We start from the raw sequence: 26,671 nt of genomic DNA, 5'->3' as shown, positions 1-26,671 counted from the left end.
AGCCCCCCACAAACACCCGGCACCTCGCACGCGTGGCTGCTGGCAGGGCAGAAAGAGTTTTCTTCACTCCCGGGTGGCTGCAGGTGCCTTCTTGTGCCCAGTAACCTCCTTTACCAACTCCATGTTTCTTTCTGAAGCCATACAGGCTTTCTTTCCTTATCATTCTTGGTAGCAACCACCCGTCCCGTTCCCTTAACAGGGCGTGTGTACTGTAGTCGTCCTCAGTTACCCCCTCCTCGTTTTTTTGCAGGAACACAAAGCCACAGGCCTTGCACTCCCACGTGAAAAGCAACGCTTTTGAGGCTGAACCACGAACCGTTATAAAGCCGACGGTAACTGTGTCAGTATCTACCTCCCGGGTCAGGACCTATTTATTTCTACCTGCCCAGAAGTAGCTTTACATTATTTCTCCTTAACTTAAACTGAACACTGAATCTTTGTAAATATTCTCCATGTGTTTTCACTATTCTGTGAATAATGAGCTCGTACCTACGTTATAGAAAGATCTGGGCCACAATCATCAAAACCAGTGTTTGTAAGGAAATAATTGAGACAATGAAACATTCAAAAGGTGTATTATGGGAGGAAGGGCCAAGTTTTTCATTTAGAGAAAAGAATCATTTGTCACAAGATTAAATTAAGTTTTGGTTATTTAAGTATTTTAAGATGTGAAAGCCTAGGAGACGTGTTTCGTAGTTTTGCTTCTGTACCCACATAATGATTATAATGAATTTACTTAGATTGATAATTTGATACATAATTCACAAGTTAAGAAATGAAAAGACGCACTCCACCCCAGTTTACCATGCCGCTTCTCCCATTTGACTAGCCTCCATTTTTTTCTTATAATCTATAAATACATCTGGCTTCCCTTCACTGTAGTACAACGTAATTCTTTCATCCCCTAACTCACACAGGCTAGTACCTCCCTGCAAAAGATAAAAACAGGCACGGGGAAAATCAAAGTGAAATCCACATGAATTCTTCGGCACTCGCAGGGCTTCCAAAATCAGCAGAGTGGCAACTTAACGAAAGCCCACAGCTCCGTTTTACACGCATTCAGTGACTTTTTCACAGATTCTTTAATACCTCTGATACCTAAGCAGACAACTCCATTCAAAGAACTATCCTTTGTTCTCAGCGTATTTAAAAATTGTTCATTTCTTTAGCAGCTTTGTGGCATGACGTTTGTAAGCACAACAGAAGACGGGATGCAAGTAAGTTTTAAGCGCACTTTATTAATTTCAAGCAACGGCCACTTCCCAACATCCTCCGCCCGAGTTACAATTTTGCACATACTGTAGAAGATCGCTCTATCTCCAGTAGTACCACAGACTGGTCTGCCTTCTGTGCACGGGTCAATATACACATAAAGGTTCTTCCGAGGTTTAATGCCACTTACCCTATGTATGGAGATAAAGTAGTATTAAAAAGGTTTTAGAGGAGTCATTATATTCTATCAAAGATTCTTAAACAGTATTTAGTTTTAAAATTAAAGTAGTATACACCAAGGTAATAAAACCACATTCTAACTGCATAGGGCCGGTGTCTTGTTCTTTCTGAATGCTTGGCAAACTAAGTACGTTAAATGTGAAGCTCCTTGTCACCATGAGGGAGAAGGAAACAGAAATTAGCACAGATTTAGCCAAACTTTCTGTATGTACGACCTCAGGTGAAGGCTCAAGTTACATCTTCACGTACAGGAGGAAAAGATAACTTATCCTCCCTCCCTCTTAGATCAGCTGAGAAATAGTTCAACACAGAAACTCTGTCGCACAGCCCTTCTGTTTGCACCCAGCTGCAACCACTGGAGTTCAGCCGACTGCAGTGGCACCAGCAGCTGCTCTGCTCTCCTCAGAGCACAGGCTACGGGGGCAGGTGTCGCCTAAAACTGGGGAGGCTCCTGAACAGCCTCAAAAAGTCCTCAATTCCAGAGGCTTCTGCAGCCAGAACCAGAGATGTTCTGTTGTTGCCAACAAGCAGCATCGGCTGAAGCTGAGACTGGATGGGGGACTGAAATCCACTTGTCTCAAATAACCCCTGTCAGCTAGTCTCTGCATCAACAAGGAAGCTTGACAGAATTAAAATAAATAATGAACCTGCTGAAGTTAAAGAAAAAAGCGCATCATCTGCTTAAGTATTTACTAGTTAAAACACATGTATTTTAACCAGAGATAATGGCAGACTTTTTCCTGAATTTGATAGGTTTTGTACGGATCATTCTATCGTCTTAAGAAAACTGCATTTAAACAGTAATGCTTATTTACCTACATTTAATCACAACAAAAAAATCTCTTCAATCAGCAATGGAACACACACGTATCTACGTAACAAATTCTAATACAGGAAGTATGTTTCGGGAATTATCAGTACCGCAGCAGTGTTAACCAATTCTAAATTGGAATGCTGGAAACCAAAAGATTAAGACAGAACTACACGAAGAGTAGTTTTCATATCTTTTATAGGACAGAAACCTTTGTTCATGTCTTCTGGTAGCCATCATCTTCTTTTGAGCTGCACCTACAACACAAAGAACAAGTAAACGAGCAACTTTATGCTTCTCCAGAATAGCTTAAAACAGTTCTGTAGGCATTAAGGGGCATCTTTTCTACTGCTTTGTTTCTGTATCACCAACTCATTTCACTGTTTTATATTCCTATCGTAAGAATAAAGTACAAAGCAACAGAAAGAATAAGCTATTACTACATCTGTGTAAAACTGCCCTCCAAAGTGCTGCCTATGTTCTACAAGTGCAAGTCACTTTCTGTCTTTAACTAGCAAGCAGCTAGTACTTCGTTAAACGTGAAAGCTAATTTTTTTTTAATTTCCTGTATGAACAAGATACCTTAATATGTGGAAATAAGGAGAGATTATTTCTTAGTAAGAATTTTACAATATAAATTGAGAAGAGACAGGTTGAAGGTTCCAAATAGGCATACAAAACCACCCATCTCCTGCTTGTTTTCGTAGTTAGTTCATTACACCTCCTTGGTGGGGTATTCCCCACCAGCAGAATGACTGCTTTGTGTCATTTTTCCATTCTTGAGTGCACTGAGAGTGCATGACTGTTGCCATTATGTACCTAGATGGATACAAAAACCCTTCTTAGTTCAAAGAAGTATTACAAAGTACGTGAAACCAGTGGGGTTTTCACAGCTTTTCAGAATAGATTAATAAAAATGAAAAGATGAACTTCTCAATATTGCCAGAGAGAACATTAAAACAGCAGTATGGACCTGAAAAGTTTGACTCTCGTTTCCTCACGCTGTATAACCAACTCAAATGTTTCAAGCCGTTTTAACTTGTTGCTAAATGTTTATCTACACATGCTGTCAGAAATAACCTTGTTAGGAAGGTGAAGTTGGTGTCTCAGCAAATCAGACCCATGGAGTAGGCGTTGAGTGGCCTGTGACTCGCTTTCCTTTTTCTCTTTCAGCACCATCAAAAGGAAAAGTGAGAAAAACAGCACAAACATTAGTTAAAGCCTGAACTTAATTCCATGTCCTACAGGAATAATTTCATTACAATGAAAGCAGACAGACACTATCTGTAGGGTTTTTTTGCTTTGCTTTTGTTTAAGCAGTGATAATTATATATCTAATTAACATAGCCTACAGCTCTCCCAAAGATCATAACGTTTAATAATCCCTTTAATTTAATGATTAATAGGAAATGCAGGGGTGGTTCTTACGAATTACCTGATTTACCATCACTGAAGACAGATTCTTTTAAAAAGGGCTACAAATGCCTTGTTCACAAAAGACTTTATTATCTAATGATGCATACTGAAAACATACAGAAATCTGCATGGTCCACTTTACATGCAGCAGAACAATCTTCACTTTACAATAAGTAAGTGTCAACTGTTTTATGCAAGAGACAACACTTTAAAGTCACATTTCTTAAAGAAAAGCTTCATTTACAAAAGAAATAAAAGGTAAAGAAGCAATTACCGCTTTTAAAAAGCAGCTGCTTTGTTCAAGAGTGGAAGGTTTATGCCTGTATTGAAAGACAACATGATCACAAATAATGAAAACAATGAACAAATGAAACACTTTTAGCATAAAGCAGTACACTTTCAAAATGACATACAAATAGTTAAAAATTTCATTATGTTGTCTATCTATCCTTTAGATATAAGGTCTTTCGAATGAGATCCCAACATATGTAATTACTAAATGAAAACTCGTCTGTAAGTATTGGTTCTATGTCATAGTGAACTGTATTTAACAAAATGTATACAAAGTCTATAGCAAGTTGATTAAAAAAATTAAAGTAATAAGAAACAGTACACTGAAGGCGCTCTATCCATCAAGTGCGCACTCTCAAAATTTTAAATGTGATGAACAGAACAGAAGCTGTAACTATGCCACGGTTGCAATGCCAGAAAATAAAACAAGATCATTTATCAAACATGCAGGGAATTCTGCCACAATGCTATTGTCTCTCATTTGTCAGTTGTTCCAGTAAAATAACAGCTTAAACACCGGTGATGTTGATGGGTTAGCTTACCTTCAGTGTACTGAAAGTTGTACACAACCTGCTTTAAAAGAGGAGACCATCCCTGCGGGCAGGCTCAAGAAGGAACAGACCCCCTTCGGCACTGACTACACCAAGGGCATGCTGCTGTGGCCTGCACACACACACCTAGGAAAATGTGAATATAAACAGCATTTATGCTGGCCATTTTTTAAAGACAAAAATGAAGCCAAGTCTGCTAAAAACAAATCAACCACCCAGTATTACTGCTCTTTTTTTTTTCTTTCCTTTTTTTTTTTTTTTTTTTTTTTTTTTATAACAGATGCTTTTTTCTTTTTATAATATATACGAACTGCAACCATATACATTAGCATTGTACTTCTGTGCAGTCTTGGCAATTAAAACAGTTCTACAGTGAAAATTTTCACATAAGACACAAAACAGAATTACTCTAACATTTCTAAAAGAAATATCAGCCTTGATGTTAATTCAAATGTATCATTTCTTCCTCAACTTTGCAGGGGAAATATTTATGTTTATATACATTAATAACTGCTGTGAAATTTCTTCAGTCTTTGTATCTTAATTACTCAAACCCTTTGAACTTCTTCATCTGGTTTAAATTTTTTCCTGGATGAAGGCGTGCTGCAGAGCCTGGTTGATGCTAATCCGTTTGGCTGGGTCTAACATTAGAATCTGGTCCAACAAGTCCTTTAGCTGGTGTACTTTTTTACGCTGGTCTTCAGGGAGTCGTTGGCACCCAATCAAGTCTGCTAACAGGTCCTTGGTTGGATTAATGGTGCTCATAACAGTAACTTTCTCCTACAAATACAAAAATGGCAACCTTGTAGAACAGCAGTAACGCACAAACCCCCTCTCCCTTTTACAGAGTTTCAGCAGCAACTTTTCTGCAGGGTTCTCCTATCGGATGAGCGATGCCCTTTGTCATCATATGGCCTCATAAATCCTCACGTGGGCAAAGGAAAAGAGCAGAAATAACGCTGTCGGGGGTAGGCCAGGCTGCATCTTTCGCCAACAGCAGCTGCATACACGAACCTAACATCCCAGTTCACTGAGAACATCGAAGTTCCAGGCGGAAAGTTCCCATATCTGACCGCTAATTCTGCGATTCTTGACAAATATGCTATGTTAAAATGATACCGAAAGTAACAGTGACCTCCTACAACATGAGCACGTCATACTGAAGTTGGACATCCTTCTCTAAAATGAAGGCAGAATTTTTTTTATTAGTAAGGTATGGATAGATTACGTGGAGATACCCTGTGTACCTACCAAGATTAAACTTAGCTTTCTCTTAAACACGTTCCCAAATCGCAGGAAACATCTCTGTTGCCAGTTTATAACTATGTAACCTGTCCATACTGCTGCAAAAGGACATTCTAATAGTTTATAAAATCTTATTTTTAGCTGCAGAAGGACATTCTAATAGTCTATAGAATCTTATTTTTAGTTAAGATGTCAAGATACGTTTGAAAGACCATAACAGTAGGAAAGCTTGGAAAAAAGCAATAGGTTAATCGACACATTAAGGACTTACCCTTTCTGTCACTTTATCTACTTCTATATACATAAAGTTGAGATTTTGATCAAAGTGCTGATCTTTGAACACACCTTTTCGAATCATCTGAAAAACGAGGGAGAAGCAAGAGTTTCAGGCAAGTTCTGTGTCTTACAAATGCCCCAATTAACATCAATGTCTACTAATTTATCTCAACATGGATAATTTAATACTAATGAAAAATATATCAAAAGGACAGTAAGAAATGTCTAGATTGAATAGAAAAATACAGTTCAAACCAGCTGAGAAAGGACACAGTATCTTCCATTGACTTACGTAATTTTTTTCAGGTCAGTGCTTAGAAGGTTTCTGCTTTCACTTTATACTTAGTCTATGAAAAAGAAGCTGTATACTTTCACTTCATAAGATTTTAAATCAATATAAACTATACAGTCAGAGCGATGTCTGATATTTACTCGCTGTTAAGAGAAGATGTATATGATAAGAAACAGAATTCAGGGAGAAAAAAGAAAAGTATGTTCTACTGTTCATTATGGTAGTTTCACGTATTAATTAAAAATCATATACTTATTTTTCTTACCTTGTTTGGCATCTTTCCTTTGAGATCCATGGCTAGTTTCAACATATGGTTATTGGTTTTGCCAGGAAAGAGTATTTTTCCTGTATAAAGTTCATATAATGTGCAGCCTACAGACCACATATCTATACCATAGTCATAGATTTTTCCTATAACTGAAACAGAGCAAGTCCAGTTAATTCCATAAAGGCAGCCTTGAACGATACAATATCGCAAAACCAGACAGATGAAAAAATTCTCATTTGTAAACTGTATGGGTGCTCCTCCTCTTAGGAATAAGACATCACCATAAAAGAAGGATGCAAGCCTTTTAACTTTTACCGTATCCCTATTTCAGAAAGGGCGATTTTTACCTAACAGCCAAACTAATCAGCATGAACTAAGCTAGTAAAAAACCAAGGAGTCGGAACAATACCTCTAAGTTAAAACATAACTATAACCAATCAGAATGACTTCTCCCTGTCCTCACTGAGCTGACCACCAACCTACAGGAAGAGTCACACAAGCATGCTTTCAAAGCCTGAATTTTTGACTGCCATCGTATTTCCAGAGTGATGTTTTGCTAAGACCAAACAGACAGTAAATTCAAGTCAAATTCTCATTTGCTAGTACTGGTATATCCAGCTACTCCTGAAGATACATGTAGCCAATCCAAATGTACTTACTGATTTCTGGAGCTCGATAAAATCTACTAACTAGATATGGTGTGATGTCATTGTCTGCAACATGCGAAGCTGATCCAAAATCGCAAAGCTTTAATATCGTTTTGGACTCATTCACCTGAAAGTTAAACACAAATATCCATTAGCACTATTTGTAGACAGAATTACCAACAGCACTGTGAAAGTAACAACATATTTAAGTCAGAGATAAGAAAAACATTCAGCCTTTAAACTGCAAGTTCTTCCCATATTTCAATCCCTCCTCTCTGTGTTCTAAGGAAACTGTAAAACCTTGTTAAATTGAAAGTGAGAGTTAATGTCTTCAGATCCTACAAAATACAAAAAAGGTCAGTTTCATGTACTTTTCCCTTACCAAAACATCCTTGGTGGACCTGGATTTCATTCCAGATACTGAAATTGTATCAGTTTAGACTTCCAACTCTAGTATCCAGAGTACCACTCATAAAACAGCGTATTATTCATGTATCTCACGCTTACATAGTCAATTTTACTGCTGTGATGGCAAGAAGAGAACGTTTTATTTACAATAAAAAAAATCTGAGTTTGTCACAGGAATGACCACCAAGAAAACCAAAGGAAACATGCTTGATTACTCTGATGTAGCTCTCGCTCTCTGCTAACCAGAATCTTTAATGGAAACAGAAAAGAAAAAAAAAGGCATTAAGGACTTTTTCCCATTATCTCATTCACATAAACAAAATCTCCATCCAGACTCAATCAACCTACTTCCATTTTCCAGAAAGCAAGAACATTCTTCAACTACTGATGGAAAAAGTCCTTAAGATTTCTCCTAAAAAAGGATACTGTCATACTGTGGAAGATCTGCTTTCTAGAAAGATACAAGTGGGTGCAGGTTTGTTTGAGAAAGACTGTACTAAAGAAAAGATTTTATTTAAATGCTGTATTACATTTCTTTCTTACTATTTATACCATGATAGCATTTTCTATCAAAACATGAACCTTTAATGTTTTCAATTAAAGTAAATTTTCACTTCACCTAAATTAACAGAATGATACTCATTTCAAATACTTAATTTTACACTACAGACTGTGCAAAATAAGTTTCAAGTATTTAGTACTTACCAAAATATTATCTGGTTTAATATCTGCATGTAGGATATTGCATCTTTTAAGAAGTTTTAAAGCCAGGAACAACTGCTGGCTGTAGGAACGCACAGCTTTAATATGGAGTCCAACATCTTTCCCATACTTTTTCAACACCTCTCGTAAATTCATACTATTAAAAGAAAGGGAGAAAGAATAGAAAAGAGCTTAACAAAGAAATATATAGTGGCCTCCTAAACTGTAAGACAAACTTGACAAAACTAGTTAGCTTTAGACGTTTTTGGAGAAAAGCTGCATTGAACTTAACATACATGCTCCTCTGTTAGCTACAGCAACGAAACAAGAATGCCCGTCAATCAGATCTATCCTGTACTGTATAATTACTTACTAGACTGGACTTATTTAGGTCAGAACATATTTTTAATCAAGATTAATTTGAGAGGATTTATTTGCACATGAACGGCATTTTCCTAACAACTGTACCGTCTTTGTACTCGTTTTCTGAAGAAATAAATAAAAAAGGAAGTACGCAAAAGATGCAAGTTGAGGAGGTGATTTTTTTGATGACTTAAACAGCAGATAAAAATACCACAATTCCAGGACAAGAATATCACTGCATATAAATAATGTACAAGTGAGTTATAAAGAGAGAGTGCAGCACAAGAAAACAATGCGTTGTATGGCTTATTAATGAAAATATAGTAGTAATTTCATAAAATTTGCATTGCTTCAGCATAAAACTTATCTTCACCTCAAATATGGCAAAAATTAAAATATGACATACACAGAAAATTTAGGATATGAACAACTGATATCTCTAAGCAGGAACTAAGGCAATTAATATATCCAGATCTATCATAAAAGCGTCTACAATTAACCTGTCAAAAGAGCCTAATTATTTCAAGAAAAAGTGAGCATGCGAAGAAAGCACTATAACAATTTTCTTCCTTAGGCTGTTGTTACATATGTACTCTTCAGAGAATACACAGAATTTGCTGAACCTCTCTGGGAATGCATTCTTAATCCAAACCCTTAAAATAAAGAATTATGAAAACTAACAAAAATATTGTGACACACACGCACAAATCATTAAGAGCAGCACTGGTGAGATGAACCATCTTTAATAATACATTATTTTGTTTCAAATATTGCCCAGGAAGAAAGTTCACAATGATGATTTAAGTAAATCAGAAGTAGTTCAGTAGTCTGTGGATTTGTGCTTCCAGATTTTTTTTTTTAAGTTCCCTGCATTCTTGAATCTTGGCTATAGAACAAGGTATCAAAACAATAGGCAAAACCAGACAGGTAGGTAAAGATCACTCAGTAGTACTATACTTTTTACAGAGAACTCTAACATTTGTCATCTTACCTGAGTGGCTCAAATACCAGACAGAGATGTTGTTTGTGGTAGAAATGCCTGAACAACCGCAGACAATGAAACTTGTCATCGGGATCTGCATCATTGAGCTTCTTCAAAAATTCCAGTTCTTTTAGGCCAGTTTTTTGCCTGAAAACATGAAATATGATTAGAAAACAAAATGAGTGAAATTCTAATACTTTTTTAAAATCTAGACACTCACTTGCACAGTTATAATTATGAGGAAATGAGAAGTGTCTTGTCATTACTTAAAGTACCACAGCTTAAAAAAAAAAAAAAAAATCACAACAGTGGTTTGCTGTCAGTGCCTACACATTGGGTTAGTTTAATTCTTTGATCTTCCCTGTGCCTTTGTAACCTACTTATCCTTTCCTCCTCCCTCCTAGTCGCACGTAAAGCTAAAATTAGATTTCCTGCTGTAAAACAACAGTTTGGTTTCAAACAAAACTCACTTGAGAAGTTTAGTTCTTAAAAAAAGAGTAGTTAACCATATACATTATTAAAAAAAGTTTTAAGCTAATCTGACTATAGAGTCAAATACACGCCCAAACTGATTATCTATATAACATACCAAATTGAAATAGCTTATCACCCCTCCCTTTTTTTTAAAACAACTTTTCTAGATACCTACTCATATAACTCAAAATAACCCAGGTACACACAAAGCAAGACAATTTTTAAAACTTCCAAGGTAAAACGCATGGAAAAGATTTTCATTTAAGTTGTCTTTAATGGAAGAGGACATAATACATGTCTGTAGAAATACTGCAGCAGATACTGAAAATTAATATTATAGACAAGTCCTCACATATCGTAGTTTAATAGATCATACTTGTTCATGTTCACTCATTCGGAAAGACCTCAAAATTTTTTTTATTTCAACAGGGAGAGTCCCATCCCTTTTTATGTATCTTATGTACATGCAAACACATAGAGAACATACAAAAATAATTAATGTGTGGAGGTCTTTTTGTAAGTTGCAGATGACCGATTAGGATCCAACCCATAGCCTGCCATATCGATTTGGTCCATCAAAACAAAATTTTCTCAGTCTGCGACTCCCATCTCAAAACTTTTTAGGGCTGGGCAGGCCTCATAATTAACTGTAACCTAGTTTCTTGCTACCACTGTTCCCTGCGGTTTTGCAAATGAGAAAGTGCCTGATGAAAATGCAAGTACCCTTCTCCTGTGATAGCTGTAAAGAAGTGTGGATACATAGTCCTCAAGCGCTTCCCATTATCTGGCTCATATTAGCAGAAAAGGCAGGAATCACAGCTGTAATCTGTTACTTCACTTGAAACAAAGGGAGATTCAAATCACATCATGAAAAACTTCCAACTGTTACATGTGCTTTATTATTATTAAACAAAAACATTACTTACATAAGTTCATTATTCCTGATGATTTTAACCGCTACTTCTTGGTTTGCTCTTGCCATGTCCCTGGCTCGCACTACGTTACTGAAGACTCCCTGACCAGTGTAACCATAGACATTGTAACGTTTATCTAGAACTTCACCTATATTAACACCTGAAGGATAAAATCAAGCAATTTAAAGAGTTATGAGTCACATACATAGTGAAACTTTTCATGAAAAATAAACCATTCTGTATAATTCAGAAAAACAGGATAAATGGCATAACCACTTAATTTCGTGGTGTACCATGTTTTACGTCGCCTAGCTTTGTGGAAATTATGGGGAACAAGATGTGATTCTGCAGGTCTGGAGCCTTTTCATAACCGAAGTTAAAACCTGCATGCTCATTCCATCCATCACAGTACACACTCAGTGAGGGCACTGTGGTGCATTCACATCAGAATAACGGTTCAGTACTTTTTATGTGAGGATCTTTTCCAATCAGCGCCCTCATTCTAGCTGCCCTTGCAAATCGACAAATACAACTTACGGTAATAGCCTTCCGCATCAGTCCAGTTATCCCTGAGATTGGGGTTTTCTTTGAAGTCTTTTCCAAACCCAGCAGCCCTTAGACGAGCACTCTGAAATAAAAAGTAACAGTTTGCTTGTGTGCTCTTTGTTTTTCCTTGACGTTTACTTATCAAAAGCCCTTTTTTCCTACCAAAACACTGTTCCTCTCCACAGTACAAACACACTTATCTTGTAGGAGAGAGAAACTACTGAACACAAAATGCTATTTACATACTGGTATCTAAAGACTGATGCAAGGAAAGAGGATGGGAACAGCCAACTCTTGAACTATTATTAAACATAAACAGACAAAGGTTCAATTAACACCCACAAGAAATTTATACAAGTCATGTTAGCATGCACATTTTGGACCATCTGAATAAGACTTTTTACTTGCAGTATGTTTGTAGTAATAAAGTTTAGCAATTTGCAGGGAAAATGTAACTGTTTAAGCCTTGAATTTCTGTTCATTCAATGCCACTTCACAGATTTCATACTATCATACTTACGATCATAAAATTACTGCAATTGCTGTTGACATCTCTTAACAGATTTGGCAATACATTATCACAAATTCAAATCTATGAGTAGTAAAGAATATCTTCAATTGAGTAACAGTTTATGGAGGGGAGAACTGCTCCCTTACAAGCCATTTAAACCCCTACTTGTAACTTTCAAATTTTTAAAAGCACCCCCCCCCCCCCAATCCTACAAGTATTTATCTTTTTCCAGGCCAAAGGGGGTTTGATTTTTTTTTTTTTTTAATTACCAGTGTTACTAGAGTGACACCATGGCAGCCTTTTGTCACCCCAATGCTTCTGTCATAACTAATGGATTATGTCCGCCATAAACCAAAATTAACTGGAGAATGTCCAAGTTAAGAAGAAAGTTGTCTTGACTTATTTCTCAGTGTTGTGCATCAGCAACAATGAGGTAGATTTACAGAGAACAGCAAGAAAAGTCTCAAAACTAGTCACTGGACTGTCAAGATTTGCAGGCCACTTCAGCACATTCAGAGAAAAGCTGCCGGAATAGTGCAAAAGTAAAACCAGGAAATGCACCTCTTCATCCAAAAAAAAACCAACCAACCAAACCCCAAACCCCACACCCACCAAACAAACCACCGTGTTACTCCAACACGGCATCATTATCAAATTAAAATATCTTACATAAACACTTTTTAATTAACCATAAATGAACCTCTGAAAAAAGCACATATTTAGAACAGTGCAGCATGGCAACATGAAGTGTAACTTACAAACTGTGTGCTGTTATAGGTTCTATTCAAACAACAGGTGAATTCCCCAATTGCTTACTCTGGTAAAACTCAGACTAATTTCAGCAGGTTTTCTTTCACTGAAATATTAATTAAGAACTCCTTTGTCTGCCTTGGCTGATCAAAAGATTCAGAATATACTATCCACTCAGTTACACATATTTTTACAAATCAAAGTCGCGTGTCACTCAAGTGACAGTAACTAACAAAAATTAAGCAAAAAAAAAAAAATACAATTCATCTCCAAGAATTACCTACATCAAAGTATGCAGCGAACATATCGTCTGATTCTGTGAACATATCAGGAGCTAGCAGTTTCTTCTGAGCTGAACCTAACAATGAAATTTAGATTACTCAACATGAAAAAGACAACAAACTAATAACTCTGTTAGCAGTGTAATTCCTGACTTGGTATCTTTACAATATAATCTAAGATCAGTAACGCTGGCAAACAGGTAGCTCTATTGTTTCTAGCAAATAACATTTTACAGTCTAGAAATACAAAACTCAGACTGGATAAGTTCTTCAAAGTGCTCAAAAATGTACACCTCCTTGAAAAATTAAGTATAATGGCTTTCAAATAATTCACATGGCAGAAAGCAAGAAGTACATACTTACATGATCCCTACAGATAATGACTATATAAGTGTATAAAAAGAAATATAAAATGACTGTGCATATATATAAAAAAACAGACACATTTTCAATATACAAGTTCATGCTTTTCTGATAATCACAAGGTATTTTACTAAAAAAAAAAAAAAAAAAAAAAGGTTGTAAAGCCCAGAAGTTGTTTCTTTGGAAAATGTTTTCTTCAACCCTGTCAAAAAGGACCTCGTGTGTAGCTTTTAGTCTGACTATGTTAACTATTATGTTTAAGAGAAACATTTTTGATGTGGGCAAGATTATCCCTTTCTCACCTTTTAATCATCTTTAAAGTCCCAAAGACATTTTACTTGGTTGATAAGATAAAAGCAAAGAAATATAAATTAAATACATGTTAGTGAAAGCAAGTAAACTTCAAACCATTTCATAACACACGTTATGGTAGCATCCCTTCATGACCATGGTAAATCACAGACACTCCCTTCAGGGTATTAATCAATGGAGAAAAATAAATGGTTAACCTCAGGTGCTTCAGGTCTCATGACGCATGCAGCCAACCACTTTCATACAAAAGAACTAGACTGAAATCTTTTGACAGCATCAAAAACTCTCATCCAGCATGCTGACACCATTGTTTCACGGCATAGACCCGTCACCTGACACTATGGGGAGACAGGTTACACCATTGTCTCAAGACAGAGACCCTTCCAGCAACTTCCTCAAATTTTCGTTAGTTCCAGTTACTCACACTTGCACTGGGCTACAATGAGTTATTAACTAGTTCCTTAGCAACTTACTATCCTGCCTCTATATGAGGTCAGGATATAAATAAAAAATGGCTCTTACAAAGAAAGATGATCCACTGCTTCCATCTGTTGTTATAGCCACCTCCACCCCAGAATCCTACCAATATACGAAAAATCCCAGATTTGAGTGTAACTGATCTGGTTTTAAAACTCATCTTTTTCATATCTTAAAAATGTCTATGTAGTTAACAGTTATATTTTCATATACTTTAGTGGACAAAATTAGAAAGCACTACATGCCTCTGACAAAAAAGGAAAAAGGCATCTTCTGTTACATGTAAGAACACTAAGTCTAAACCTGTGCTATGCAAATAAAGGAAAAGTGCATAAGATGTTCTCCTGCAATGTAGGCGGAAGGAACTAATCCGAAAACATTCTGCTCGAGGGAACCCCAGGACAAACTACAGAGCAGTACACCAGTCCCAAAGAGATGCAGCTTCATTACTTCAAAGAGAAGCATCCACTAGAACATAGCATATTTAGCCCCCAGGGATACATCCAGCACATGACACAAAATGCAAGCTAACTGTCCAACCATTGCCTGAGGGGTTGGGCAGGTTTCGCAGCCCTTGTTGCACAGCGCGCTGTTGCAATTAAACTGTAAAGAGAAACTGAAGTAGTTAAAACTAGCTCCAGTATGACCACACGGAAACTAGTCACATCTTTTCGCTACTTGGAAGACGTACAGTAATCCACCGTCAAAAGAACAAAAAAAAAAAAACAAAGGCAGATTTTCAATATTTTACGTTCCTCTTGGCCCAGCAGGCGCAAGGCAGGTTTTATATCAAGATGTATTTCATTTCAGTATTGTTGCACACTAGATTATGTGCAGGGAGGAAGAGGAGGAAATAGGCATTTCTTCAGCAAGAAGTTATGCCACCGGAATGGACTTACTAGCAATGACTCTCAAAAGCCTTAATCAGTCTAAAGAACTACAGACCCACCTACATTCTTCTAACGCAGTCGCTTTGACCAAAAAAAGGGACAAAAGGGGCATGGTTTCCAACCTACCCCAAAGTAAAGACTACGACTATATTAAGGTTCTAAGAAAACAACATGCATAAGTGAAAAGAAAAATTTGGAAGTTAAAAAGGGTGATTCTTAACTATAAAGACAGACATCGTTATTCACTCTTCCAAATTTATAGCATGAATTGTGTTGTTTAGAAATACAGAGAGCATCTTCCATCCGCATCATCCTCCTCAACAAGCAAGCTTTATTTTAATGTTATGTTTTAAGTACCATAATATTCGTGGAAACATTCTCAAATTCTGTCCAAAAAGTCCACCTACTTCCAAGTCTGGAAGTCTATAAGGAAACTAAGCAAAATGTCTCTTTGGAAGTGCTCTGCTTAAGAGTGAAGCTTTCATAAATTGCACTATACAGTGAGACTTCAGATTCTTACCGTTGTTCTGTTCAACTGTCATGAGGTTGTGCTTGGCTTTTACTGATGCCTCAAATGTGTCCACATTTTCCCGTTCATACTCCTTAACATCAGCAGCTACTCTTTCTAGGATGTCGTCTGGCGAATTGGAGCGACTACGCGTACTACTTTGAGGACTGCTTGGTTCAGATGGTACAGATATATTACTGTCTTCCGTCTGGCCTTTGTATTTCTAAAAAGAAATTTAATTATTAATCTCACCATCACAGCTTATCACAATTTAAACATTTTTGTACTCGCTCTTCAATGGTTTGTGCTAAACTTTAAGCTTTGCTCTCATCATCACCTACATCTCTAATGGCAACAGATTTTTTGCAAATGGGATACAGCTTTTGAAAACTTGTTTTGCTACAAGGCACCACAGCCCAGACCATAAAAAGAAGACTGAAAAATTCATCCTTTAGGCTTTTACATTTCTATAAAAAGTGATTTTTATTGAAGATTAACTATTTTGTTGTGTGTGACAAAATGTCAGTGCCAAGAGATTTATCTAATTAATTTAACTAAACCATTCTGGCACACAAGTAGTGAAATAAGCAGCACATTACAACCAGTGTTTTTATAACTAAATATTAAGTAAATATGCTACAGCATTTTGCTTACTACGTTCTAACTGTGTGCCAAATCCCAACTTTAAAAAAGGATACCCAACTTGTGCTGTAGAATTACATCCCCTTTGGCCACAGCTCCCTTTCAGGGGCCTCAGTCACACGTCACCTGCCACTACTGTTACCTTCTTAGCAGGAATAAGAAGTTCATGGGAACTCACACGTGCAACTGAACACATTATCTACTTTCATGAAGACAGAACCCATGTCAGTGGCTTTATGAAGATTTGGAAATGGACAAGGACAACTTCTACTTGAAACAAACTGACCAGTTAACTGATATGTAACTTAATGCTACATTGACATTATGATATCAATAATACAGCTACAAAGAAAACCTACAGATTAAGATAATTGAAGAACATTTTCAACATGTCATAGGACTGTCAGAGAACGTTTAACCATAACACAAAAATGACTCACAGAAGAGTTGCTTCTGTCTTAAAAGCAATGCTGTTACAACATAAGTGTAAAGTTTAACTAACATTTACAACAAATTAATTGGAAAAAATATAGTAATAGGAATTACTATTGTAATGTAGTAATAGGCTGAGCCTTCCTTTATCACAACATTTTACACTAAAAGCATAAAATTAGTTTCTGTAACCCACACGATAATATAACCGTGTACCTGAACAATTGCTTGCCGTTGTAATCTTCTTTGTCTTATCTCTGCTTCCTCATCCTCTTCTTCCAAATCAAAGTCTTCAAGACTATAAAAATGTAATTACTTTTTATATAACATCATAAACATAAGATTGTCTACTGAATTTTACCTAATGCAGTTCTTCAGCATAGAAAGCACACAATATATTAAACAATAGCTGTTCAAATGACTCAGAAAGCAAAGGTGTATTAAATCCCAGTGTGTATATTTACATCTCCTTACAGAGAAAATTTATCTTTTGGTATCTCATTGGGACTTTGAGTGTTTAATTTTTAACTGCAAACAATTAACAGTAACTGCTTTTGAAGAGAAAAACCAAAAAAACCCCACTTGTTCATTTTCATTCCAACATCATTCTTCCTTGATAATTTGATTAAGAATGCATACTCTTGTGCAATTGGATTAAGTAGATATTTAGCAAATATAAAAACAAATTGCAGATAGGAATTAGTCCTTTCAGCTGTTACAGTTTTTTCTCAAGCAATAAGCTTGAGGAAACAGAGCAAATATTTTCGCAAGACCAAGTTGAATTTAGAAACCAAACAACATATCATCCCCTCAGGTCTGCCCACTAGCCAACAGGTCTTGATATTTCTTGCATACTCCAAAGTTTTCCAGATCATCCCAACGGTAATTTGACAAGATCCCAAGTACTACAGCATGATTAAGGTTTTAGGTGACAACCCAAAAACTACACCATGAAGATAAACGTTAGTTCGTTCTCTGTATCATTGGATCTGTATTTTTAGATAACCAGCGCAAGTTAGAAATCAATTCTTACTTTTCATCTGATGAAGACTCCTGTTCAGCTTTCATACCCTCAGAGAGACTACCTTTAAATTTGTCTTCTTTAACTTTGCTTCTGCTCCTTCGTCTATGGCCACCACGTGACCTGGACCTCCTTCTAAGGCGAGATCTACTTCTTCGGCCTCTATCCCTGGTAACAAAGGGGTTTGGGTTTTTGGTTTGGTTTGGTCTTTTGAAGAAAGGAGGAAAATGCATTCATAAAACATAAAGGCACATAATGACTCCAAGTAACAAAACAAATGAATTCATGGAGGACAAAATGAATTCAACTATGCTAGCACACATAAATGTGGACAAAAAATGCATCATCTTTTTACACATAAGATAGCAATCTTTATTCTTTTAGTAATATTTTACAAAATATATCAAAAAATGCAGTGTGTCTTTACCTCCTCCGAGGAGACCTACTCCGCCTTCTTGGAGATCGGCTACGTCGAAGGGGGGAACGAGACCTCCTTCTAATGGGGGACCGAGACCTTCTTCTGGATGGTGACCATCTACTGGGTGGGCTAACATCTTTTGATCTTTCACGTCTAGACAAAATATCATCTCTGGTCCGTGTTCTTAAAATAGAGGAAGAGAATGGTAGTAAAATCAGGAGCAAGCTGAAAACAAAAATCACAATTCCCTCTAAAAGCTCACTTTAAAACCTTACTGCAGGTGAGGGGCCACCAGATGGCCTTCTGAGGGAGGGATGGATAAGTATGCTGCAGAGCTGGCTGCCCTTCCTGTGTGTGTCTCCCCACCCTCGGAAATACGTGCCCATACGTAGGTCTAGTTCAGGACAGCTCTGGAAACAGCTGTGTGGATTACTACCACAAAGCTAAGACAGGTTTTAAAACAAAGCTTGTGTTTACATCTTATATAAATAGCAGCCTGTTTTCATGTTTACCAGAAACTGTATATAAACAATAAATAAAACCTCAAAACTAATTATTGAGGATTTTCTCAGCAACTTCACAACACAGTATTGAAATTTAGGACCACACTACTCCACAGCGATGACTTTAATGTCTGTTTCAATTTGGGCACTAGAACTGGACGGCTTCAACATTTCACACATTCTAATACAGCAGCCGAAAACTAAAATTCTTAATTAACATGTAAACTAACCCTTCTCAAATTAAAAAATAATTCAAGTTTGACACTATATACTATTCTTGTCTACACAGATTCACAATTATTCAAGAAAAAAATCCTTGAGGGGACAACTACATTAAGAAGCTTAATTGTATTCCACAACAGCAAGACATCAATCAAAAATTGGAAAGGATAGAGTCAAAAATATTTAACAACTATTCTAAGGAGGCTGCAACAGAAATTCTTGGAAAATATTTCCACACCATTGTTCAAAGAAAGTGTTGCTACCCTCTTTCTTCCTCACCCCCGCCCCCCCCTTTTTATTTTTTTTAAATCAAATTGGGACAAGTTATTTCAGGTGTTCTCTCTCATCAATGAACAAAATCTCTTGGGTTTGAAAGATTAATTCCACCCATTGTGTAATGGTTTTTTGTTTGTTTTGAGACTGTTATATCAACTTCAGTTGCCTTAGCTCTGTATAATGACTATGCATGCAGAACTGATGCAAAATAGTAAACAGTGGGACAGAAGGAAAATTTATGCCCATGCGGAAGTACAGGTAGTTTCTACAAGAAACTACTGCAGACTCAAATGCTGGAGCAGGCTGATCCCTTTAGCCCACTACAAAAAAAGTCACAGGATGAACTGACAGTCCCAGGCTTCCTGGCTAACAAAGTGGTTGTACTGCCAAAACCCAATCAAAATATCTGTAAAAAAAGTAAATCAGTTCAGGGATTCCAAGGATGAGATAAAAAGCAGAAGCCTATTAAGAATTCACAGTAACATCATATAATGAGTAACTTCAGTCAAAGACCTGAGAAGTCTCTTACATGATTAGAACACTGGAAACAAACATGAAAAATAAAACTACTGGGAATTTTTGGTTAAAACTGTTCATTAAAGCTCCTGAAATTCTCCAGCAGCCTGAGTAATTACAGGTAGTTAAAACTCCAACATAGTTGGAGTTAGTTCAGGAAGTTCCACAAAGAAAGATTATTCCTGCTGATTTGCAAGCACTTCGAGCAGAAAATATTTCTTCGTAGTCCCCCGCTCACATGCTGCTTACCACGTGTGACAGAAGTATGAATTTGATAGCAAAATTCTAGACACATGCATCACTTGAAATAGCGTCTAGACAACTAATTCAAACTGTCTGCAATGCAAGCTGTCATGAGAAATGAAAACTGAAAGATGCAAAATGCTACGGAAGAAAAGTCAAATACTATGTCAAAGAAACTTAGTGGTTGTGCCAACACATTCCTGATTCACCAGAGAGCAGTCAGATAAACTGCTAGTGTTGACAATACTTGCTTAACATGGTTAACACCACTGGGGCCATCCTCCAAAGTACCTGCAGTATTGCTAAGCAGTAGTACAGACAAATAAGCTGATAATGCACCTGTAGAAGACAGCCCATACTTGAAAACAGAGTGACCTTCAGTGATGCAGGCAGAAAGACTTCCACATTTATTAGGTGCTTATTTACTAAGCTAGATCTTTCTGGCTCCAATACATGGTTTTAAATCTGTACTTCTTTGTTCTTAATTCTCAGAGTGGGTGAAGCTAAACCCCATGATAAAGTTTTAAATTATTTGTTATCCAAAAGTAACGCTGAACTCTTCTGCCTGTTAAATTTCTTACATTTCATGAATTAAATTCCAAAAATGTATACACTTATGTTGCTCTCTGCTTGGGAACTTAACCATCCAGGCCTTATCAGCTTCAGAGAAGGAGACGCTAGTAATTATTGTCTCATGGTTTATATTAAATTTCAAGGTAACTGCTTTCATAGCTAAATTGTCTTTTTAAAAAATGCCAAGACTAAAGATACATTTAAAAGATCTCAGTCTTTCTCCTTTAAGTGTATGCAAAATACAGTAGTGATATACAACAGACCAATAACGAAGCAACACTACCATACCTCTAGTAAATGAAAAATACAAAATATTTTTAAGAAAAAGATTACTGTGAGAAGGACATCTTGATACAAAAGATTTGCTTACATTCACACATGTTGACTCTATCATTAAGTTTTTTTTCTGAGGGGGAAAAGGGGTTAATTACCCACTGTTAGCCAACACTGATATGTAAGAGTGGAGGGGACTCTCACTCCACAGAAATTCCCGAAAGCAACAGAACTATTAACTAAGAAACAAAATAGAAGCCAAATTCTGAATCCAAGCGAGTGACAAAAAGGAGAACCTGAGCTACAAAACTTGTTCCCGCTAATGGTGTGAGCAGCAGATAACTCAGCACTTTAACAACCAAAGCTAAATTTGCATGTCTGACAGCTGGGGAGAGTATTTTTTAAAAACTGAATACATACAAAGTAAGCTTATAATATAATGCACCATCTGTTTACCTTTATAATACTATTTTCAGAAGGAAAAAAAACAAAAAACACCAGAGATAAACATTGAACTAGAAGATAGTTAATCCTGTAATGTATTTTTGTGATGGTTCATGACATCTGTAAGTTACCTGGGAGAAGAAAGACGCCTCCTTTCTGATTCTCTTCTTTTCCTTTCTGCAGATCTACTCCTCACTCTTCTAACCGGAGACCGGGTTCGAGAGGGGGATTTACTCTGCTTAGATCTACGATCATTGAAGAGAGGGGATCTGCTTCTTCTTGACTTTTCACGTTGTTTGGGAGATAAGCTTCTTCCTTTTGGGCTACGGCCAGGTCGTCTAGGGGACCTGTTTTCTTTCCCTGAAGAAGCATCTTTAGAAGGAGATTTAATTGGCTTTTTTTCTTTGTCAGTCTCTGATCTCCTAGGTTTTCTATCTTTGGACCGTGATCTTCTATCTTTGGATTTGCTCCTTAGTTCTGTTGGAGATTTAGATTTTCTGCCACGATCTCTGCTTTTGTTTTCATTTACAACTGGCGACTTCCTGCGATCTCTTGATTTACTTTTATCATCGGCCTTATTTCTATCCTCTGGGGGAGATTTAGACTTTCTGTTTTTCTCCTGAGATCGCCTTTTAAGCATTGGAGACCTAGATTTCCTTGTCTGATCTTGAGACTTACTTCTCTTATAAGGGCTTTTGGATTTCCTTCTCTCTTTTGACTTGCTTCTAGTTGTCTTCTCTTTGATTCCATCAACTCCTACCTTGCCTTTCTTTTTGTCAGATCTGTGCCTAGTCCTTTCTTTTGATTCACTCTTGCTTCCTTTCTTGGAACTAGTTTTATTGTCCACAGGTTCCAATTTCCCCTTAGTGTTTGACTTAGCTGTCGGTCTCGTTCCATTTCGCACTTTTTCATTAATCTCCCCCTCTTCTTCGGATCCTGACTCATAACCTTGTAATATTAATCCCATCCCAGATTGGACTTTTCCTTCCATTAACTCGTTTTCAAGTTCAGCTTTCAATAATGCTCTTTGTTTCTCCAAGTCTTCCAGAGGAGCTAAAAAATCAATTTTAGTTCTTTTAGCTGGTCCATCTTCTTTGTCAGAGGTATCAGCTACCTCTTTTCGTTTATGTTTCTTATGTTTGTGTCTGTGTTTATGTTTTTTGTCCTTATCTTCTTCTGAAGAATGTTTATGTTTCTTGTGTTTACTTCGGTGTTTGTGTTTCTTTTTTTTGTGTCGGCTGTGCTTGTTCTGAGGTTGGTCTGCCTCTGATACTTCCCCATTTTCTTCATTTACACTTTTCTCAGATGCATCAGCATCCTCAACCCTGCAAAAAAGAAAAACTACAGATCAGTACTATCAACTCACCGCAGTCCTTAATCTTGTGTTAAGCTGACAGTCTTTTTTATGATAGAAACTAACTGGCATTTAATTACCTACCTTTGGGAGAATTAAAAATGTACGACTAACATAACTAAGTTATAACAGCAGGCACACTTCCTCACGAACAGACAGCTATGACTGCAAAAAGAAATACTACGGAAGGAAGATATAGCAAATGCACTAACAAAACAAAACCTCTGGGTGAAATCAATGCTTATGCTTTTAGGTTCAGTCCTGACAATATCTGTTAACCGCATATAACAGTGCTGCGTATTTATGCATCCTGTCAGTCCATCATCTATCTTATTCACTGCTCCACTCCGATGCCTAAACCAAGCTATGCCTTTTAAAAGTATTTTCAAATGGCAGAACAGAACACAGTTGTGCTCCAAAGATCAAAACTTATTTCAAGGCATGACGCTGACCACCTAATGAAACCACCTTGCAAAATCTCACGCAGAGCCGACTGATTCTCTTAACTCCCGTTTCCTTCTGTAAGTATACAAACCTGCTAGAAAATCAAGAACTGTTCTTATCATGCATTTCTATTATTTATGCAATACAGGGAACGCTACTGAGGAACAGAATAAGTTAAGGAAGCATAATTTCAGAAAAACTTTATGATAACACACAGCAGTCTATCAGCTTCCCAAGAAAAGCGGTAATCTTTAGACCTGTAAAACGGCATTGGCCAAAAAAGTAGAAAATAAGTCTACAGCAGGTTATTAAAATAATAATGTACAGTGTTCCTTCTAAAAAAAAAAAAAATAATCAGTTAGCTAGTCACAGCAACAAGCAATTTAAATAGTGTACTTAATAACTTCAAAAATTATAAAATTTAGTCCTGACGTTATGCATGCACTTATATTATCTTCCTTCGAAGCTGAAGCTGGCTTACCAATAGATGTTTTACAGTGTTTAGCAAATATCTCCTGATCTCCTTCAGAACATCAACTAAGTTACTCTGTGGCAAGATGGATATTTGCCTTTTGAAATCTGTTGCCAGATATTATAAGTGCCAGCGTTCACCTTTCTACAAACTCACCCCATCTAAACTACAGTTTGGGAATTTATTAGCTAACACTTTAATAACTTAAATATAGCTCTTTTTGTATCTCAAGCCTCATTCATTGAGAAGAAATTCCCTAAACATGATGGTCAGGAGTGGTGGTGGGATGTACACAGAAATGTAGAGATATCTTCCAAACTCTACTAGTTTCAGATGACAGATGTTTCTGAAGAATACGGTCAGTGATCCAATAGAATAAATAAATCAGACAGAGGTATTCTCAGCCAGGCCTGAAGGATGGCACTTCACTATAAATTCAGTTAGCATCTTCCTAATTAAGGACAGAATCTTCAAACAGCGCACAGTTACTGATTCTCTCCTGCTGGAGTTAATGCAAATTCTAGTAGTAGTAAATAATCCAGACTTTTCTGCTACATACACTAAAACTATTTGCTAAAACCATTAACACTTTAGTGATCTGAAATGAGAAACTCCCTAAGGGAACAAATAGTTTGAGTTAAAAATATGCAATATTCAGAGACTTAAGTCAGAATGCTGTATGCTTTTTCTTCTACATCTTTCCCACTACTTCTGCTTACTCAAACCATATAGAAAGAAGGGTGTTTTTCTTAATTGCTTCCTCCTGACACTCCACACCATTATGACAACAGAATATCGGGAAGAAAAAGCACAAACCGCCCTAAAATAAGCTTGCTCCATGTTGCATTTGGTACAAAAGACATGAAAAAGAAGGAAAAGGTATTAAATATAAAACTTTTTCAACCTGGATATGCAATTCAGAGCAAGTATGTCAATGACATAAGTTGGTTAAAGGGCAGACACATGTCATGAGGAAAATTTTAAGGGAACGATGGATCTTTTGAGATTTCTTTTAGTCAGATAGAGGACGGTGTACAAGACCCCGATTAACACATTAATTGTACTTCAATGCATTATAAAAATATTACAGAACAACAAAAATCACATCCGTTCAAGCTGCTCCAGATAAGTCTTCCTTCTCTTAATAGCAGAAAGCGCCACTAAAATCTATAAGGAAGTTATTTGTTATTGCATGTATTTTAATGTTATGTAATAACCTCACCTTACATTCTGTAAAAGCAAGCTGGTAGCAGAGGCGCCAGCTGAGATACAGCACCACAGCAGTTATCTCAGGCCACTACAGACTGCTAATACGACTGCCAGCTTTCTTTGCATTTGTACCTCAACTATGAAATGACTATTAAATATAAATTAAATATTTCAGAGTTTCTTCATGTACAGGAATCTCTTTATTTCAAGCAATTCCAACAAAACATGGATAAGCTTTTACTTCATTCAAATGCTTCGGAGGTATAACAACATGGATGAGAAAGAAGATTTCAGAAGGTGATGAGGCAGATTGCTATCTACACATTTAGGTGGCAATGGCTCTAAACAGGGAGGAATTGTGAAATGATCTTGTTATAGCCCCACTTTTTCTTACTTTTTACTTCAAGGGGAAGAACGATAGGAAGTTCATGAAGATTTGCAAGGAGATTTCACCCATCTTTTCCTACATTCAGGCTTCCTATCGGCAGTTTTTATCTTATTACTCTTAGTTATGTTTCTCTATACAATACTGAACACTCTTCTTCGTGTGCTCACGCATTTTACGTGGTTCACATGTACCCCCACTGCTTTTCCTCACCTGTTTTACGATTAACAACAAACCTCAAACCGCTACTTTTTAAGGGAAGAAAAAACAGAGGAAGCAGTTTATATAGATAGATAAAACATTTGTATAGTGAACAGGAGGGATAAAATAAGCATTAGGTTGTCAACTCCGGGCAAAAGTTCTAGAGAAGAAAGTGTTTACGGGCTCCTGAGCGTCGACAAACCTAGCCCTCAGGATGCTAACCGGGGTGCCAGGAAAACGCTCCGGCGGGGAGGTGGCAGCTCGATCTTCGCTTCCCCACGGGAGCCGGGAGTTGCCAGTCATGTCGAGGGCTGGAAGGAGGGGCTGGCGGCAACAAATCGCTTTTTGCTTCCACCAGCGCAGGCACTTTTTATAACGCGAGAGCGCCCGGGACTCGGGGGAAGGTGGGCTCGCCGCAGGGCGGGCAGCGGCTCGGCGGCAGGCGGAGGGGCAGCCCCGAGGCAGCCGCTGGCCCGGCTCCCCCTCGCCCTGCTCGGACGGAGAGCCGCGGCCCGCGGGGCGGGGGGGGATCCCGGGGAGCACCGGCCCGCCGCCTTCGCCTCAGGGATGCCCGAGCTCTGCGCGCCGCCGGGCCCCCGCCCGGCCCGGGAGGGCAGCGGCCTCGCAAGCAGGCGGAGGGAGAGGATCCCCCCGCGGCGGCAGACCCGCTTCCCCGGGGAGGGGCAGGCGGCGCCGGAGCGGGAGCAGGGCGGGCGGGGGGGGGGAGGGGGGCAGCGCCGGCGCCCCCCCACCCCCCTGTGGCGGGAAGGCGCACGCGGAACTGAGGACACGCGCCCGCCGGTCCCGGCTCCGCTTCCCCTCCCCCCGCCCGCAGCGGGCCGCCTCGCGCGCGCCCGGCTCGCGGCCTCCTGCCCCCCCCCCCCCCCCCCGCCCCGGTCCCCGGGCGGCGGCTCCCCCGCCCCGGCCCCGCTGGGCCGCCTCACGGCGGGGCGGCCGGCGAGCGGCTCCTATAGCAACCCCTCTGCCCCGGAGCGGCCGCCTTCCCCCACCTCCCTCCTCCTCCTCCCTCGCCATCTCCACCCGGGCCGCTTCTCGTCCCCCTCCCCTCACTTCCTCTTCGCTTCCCTCCCTCCCCGAGGCGCCATGGCGAGGAGCCGCCCCCCCCACCCCAGCCGGTCTCTTACTCGGGCGCTCGCAGCTCGGGCTCCGCCGCGGCGGCCATTTTGAACTTCCAAACTCCTTCGCTGCCGCTGGGGAGACGCGGGGCCGCGGCGCACGCGCACGGAGGCGCCGCGGGGAGCCGGGGGGGCGGGTTGAGGCGGGGGCAACCGGCCGCCGGAAGTGAACCCGCG

General features: G+C 38.5%; 1 protein-coding gene across 4 annotated transcripts; it reads right to left on the bottom strand.

The window, feature by feature from the left end:
• Positions 1–3,953: 3,953 nt before the first annotated feature.
• PRP4K (pre-mRNA processing factor kinase PRP4K) lies at positions 3,954–26,614 on the bottom strand. 4 transcript variants are annotated; one of them, XR_014227840.1, is made up of 16 exons: positions 26,504–26,614; positions 21,425–22,618; positions 18,253–18,426; positions 17,838–17,993; positions 17,021–17,102; positions 15,743–15,953; positions 13,184–13,257; positions 11,630–11,720; positions 11,105–11,252; positions 9,714–9,851; positions 8,363–8,516; positions 7,262–7,376; positions 6,600–6,751; positions 6,038–6,124; positions 4,513–5,301; positions 3,954–3,999 (listed from the first exon to the last, which is right to left on the bottom strand). XR_014227840.1 is itself a non-coding variant. In XM_082308397.1 (15 exons), exons 1-15 carry the CDS (start codon positions 26,539–26,541, stop codon positions 5,098–5,100), a joined length of 3,018 nt encoding a protein of 1,005 aa, XP_082164523.1. In that variant the 5' UTR covers positions 26,542–26,614; the 3' UTR covers positions 3,954–5,097. The 4 variants fall into 4 exon arrangements, 2 of the variants coding, with proteins under 2 accessions (XP_082164523.1, XP_082164524.1); XR_014227841.1 differs by having other exon boundaries at positions 3,954–4,647; positions 5,024–5,301; XM_082308397.1 differs by having other exon boundaries at positions 3,954–5,301.
• Positions 26,615–26,671: the final 57 nt, after the last annotated feature.

The sequence above is a fragment of the Platalea leucorodia genome (genome assembly GCF_965183815.1).
Source record: "Platalea leucorodia genome assembly, chromosome: 1".
Taxonomy (NCBI): Eukaryota; Metazoa; Chordata; class Aves; order Pelecaniformes; family Threskiornithidae; genus Platalea; species Platalea leucorodia.
The sequence above is the reverse complement of the archived record's forward strand: the minus strand, read 5'-3'. Positions and strand labels throughout refer to the sequence as shown.

What these genes read in the sequence shown, in the direction of transcription:
- PRP4K (XM_082308398.1), bottom strand. Translation starts at nt 25,661, where the DNA reads ATGACTGGCAACTCCCGGCTCCCGTGGGGAAGCGAAGATCGAGCTGCC. An exon ending in TGATGCGGAAGGCTATTACC is followed by an intron (nt 11,253 to 11,629) that starts GTAAGTTGTATT and finishes TTTATCCTTCAG; the next exon opens with GTGTTAATATAGGTGAAGTT. An exon ending in ATCAGGAATAATGAACTTAT is followed by an intron (nt 9,852 to 11,104) that starts GTAAGTAATGTT and finishes TCATGTTTTCAG; the next exon opens with GCAAAAAACTGGCCTAAAAG.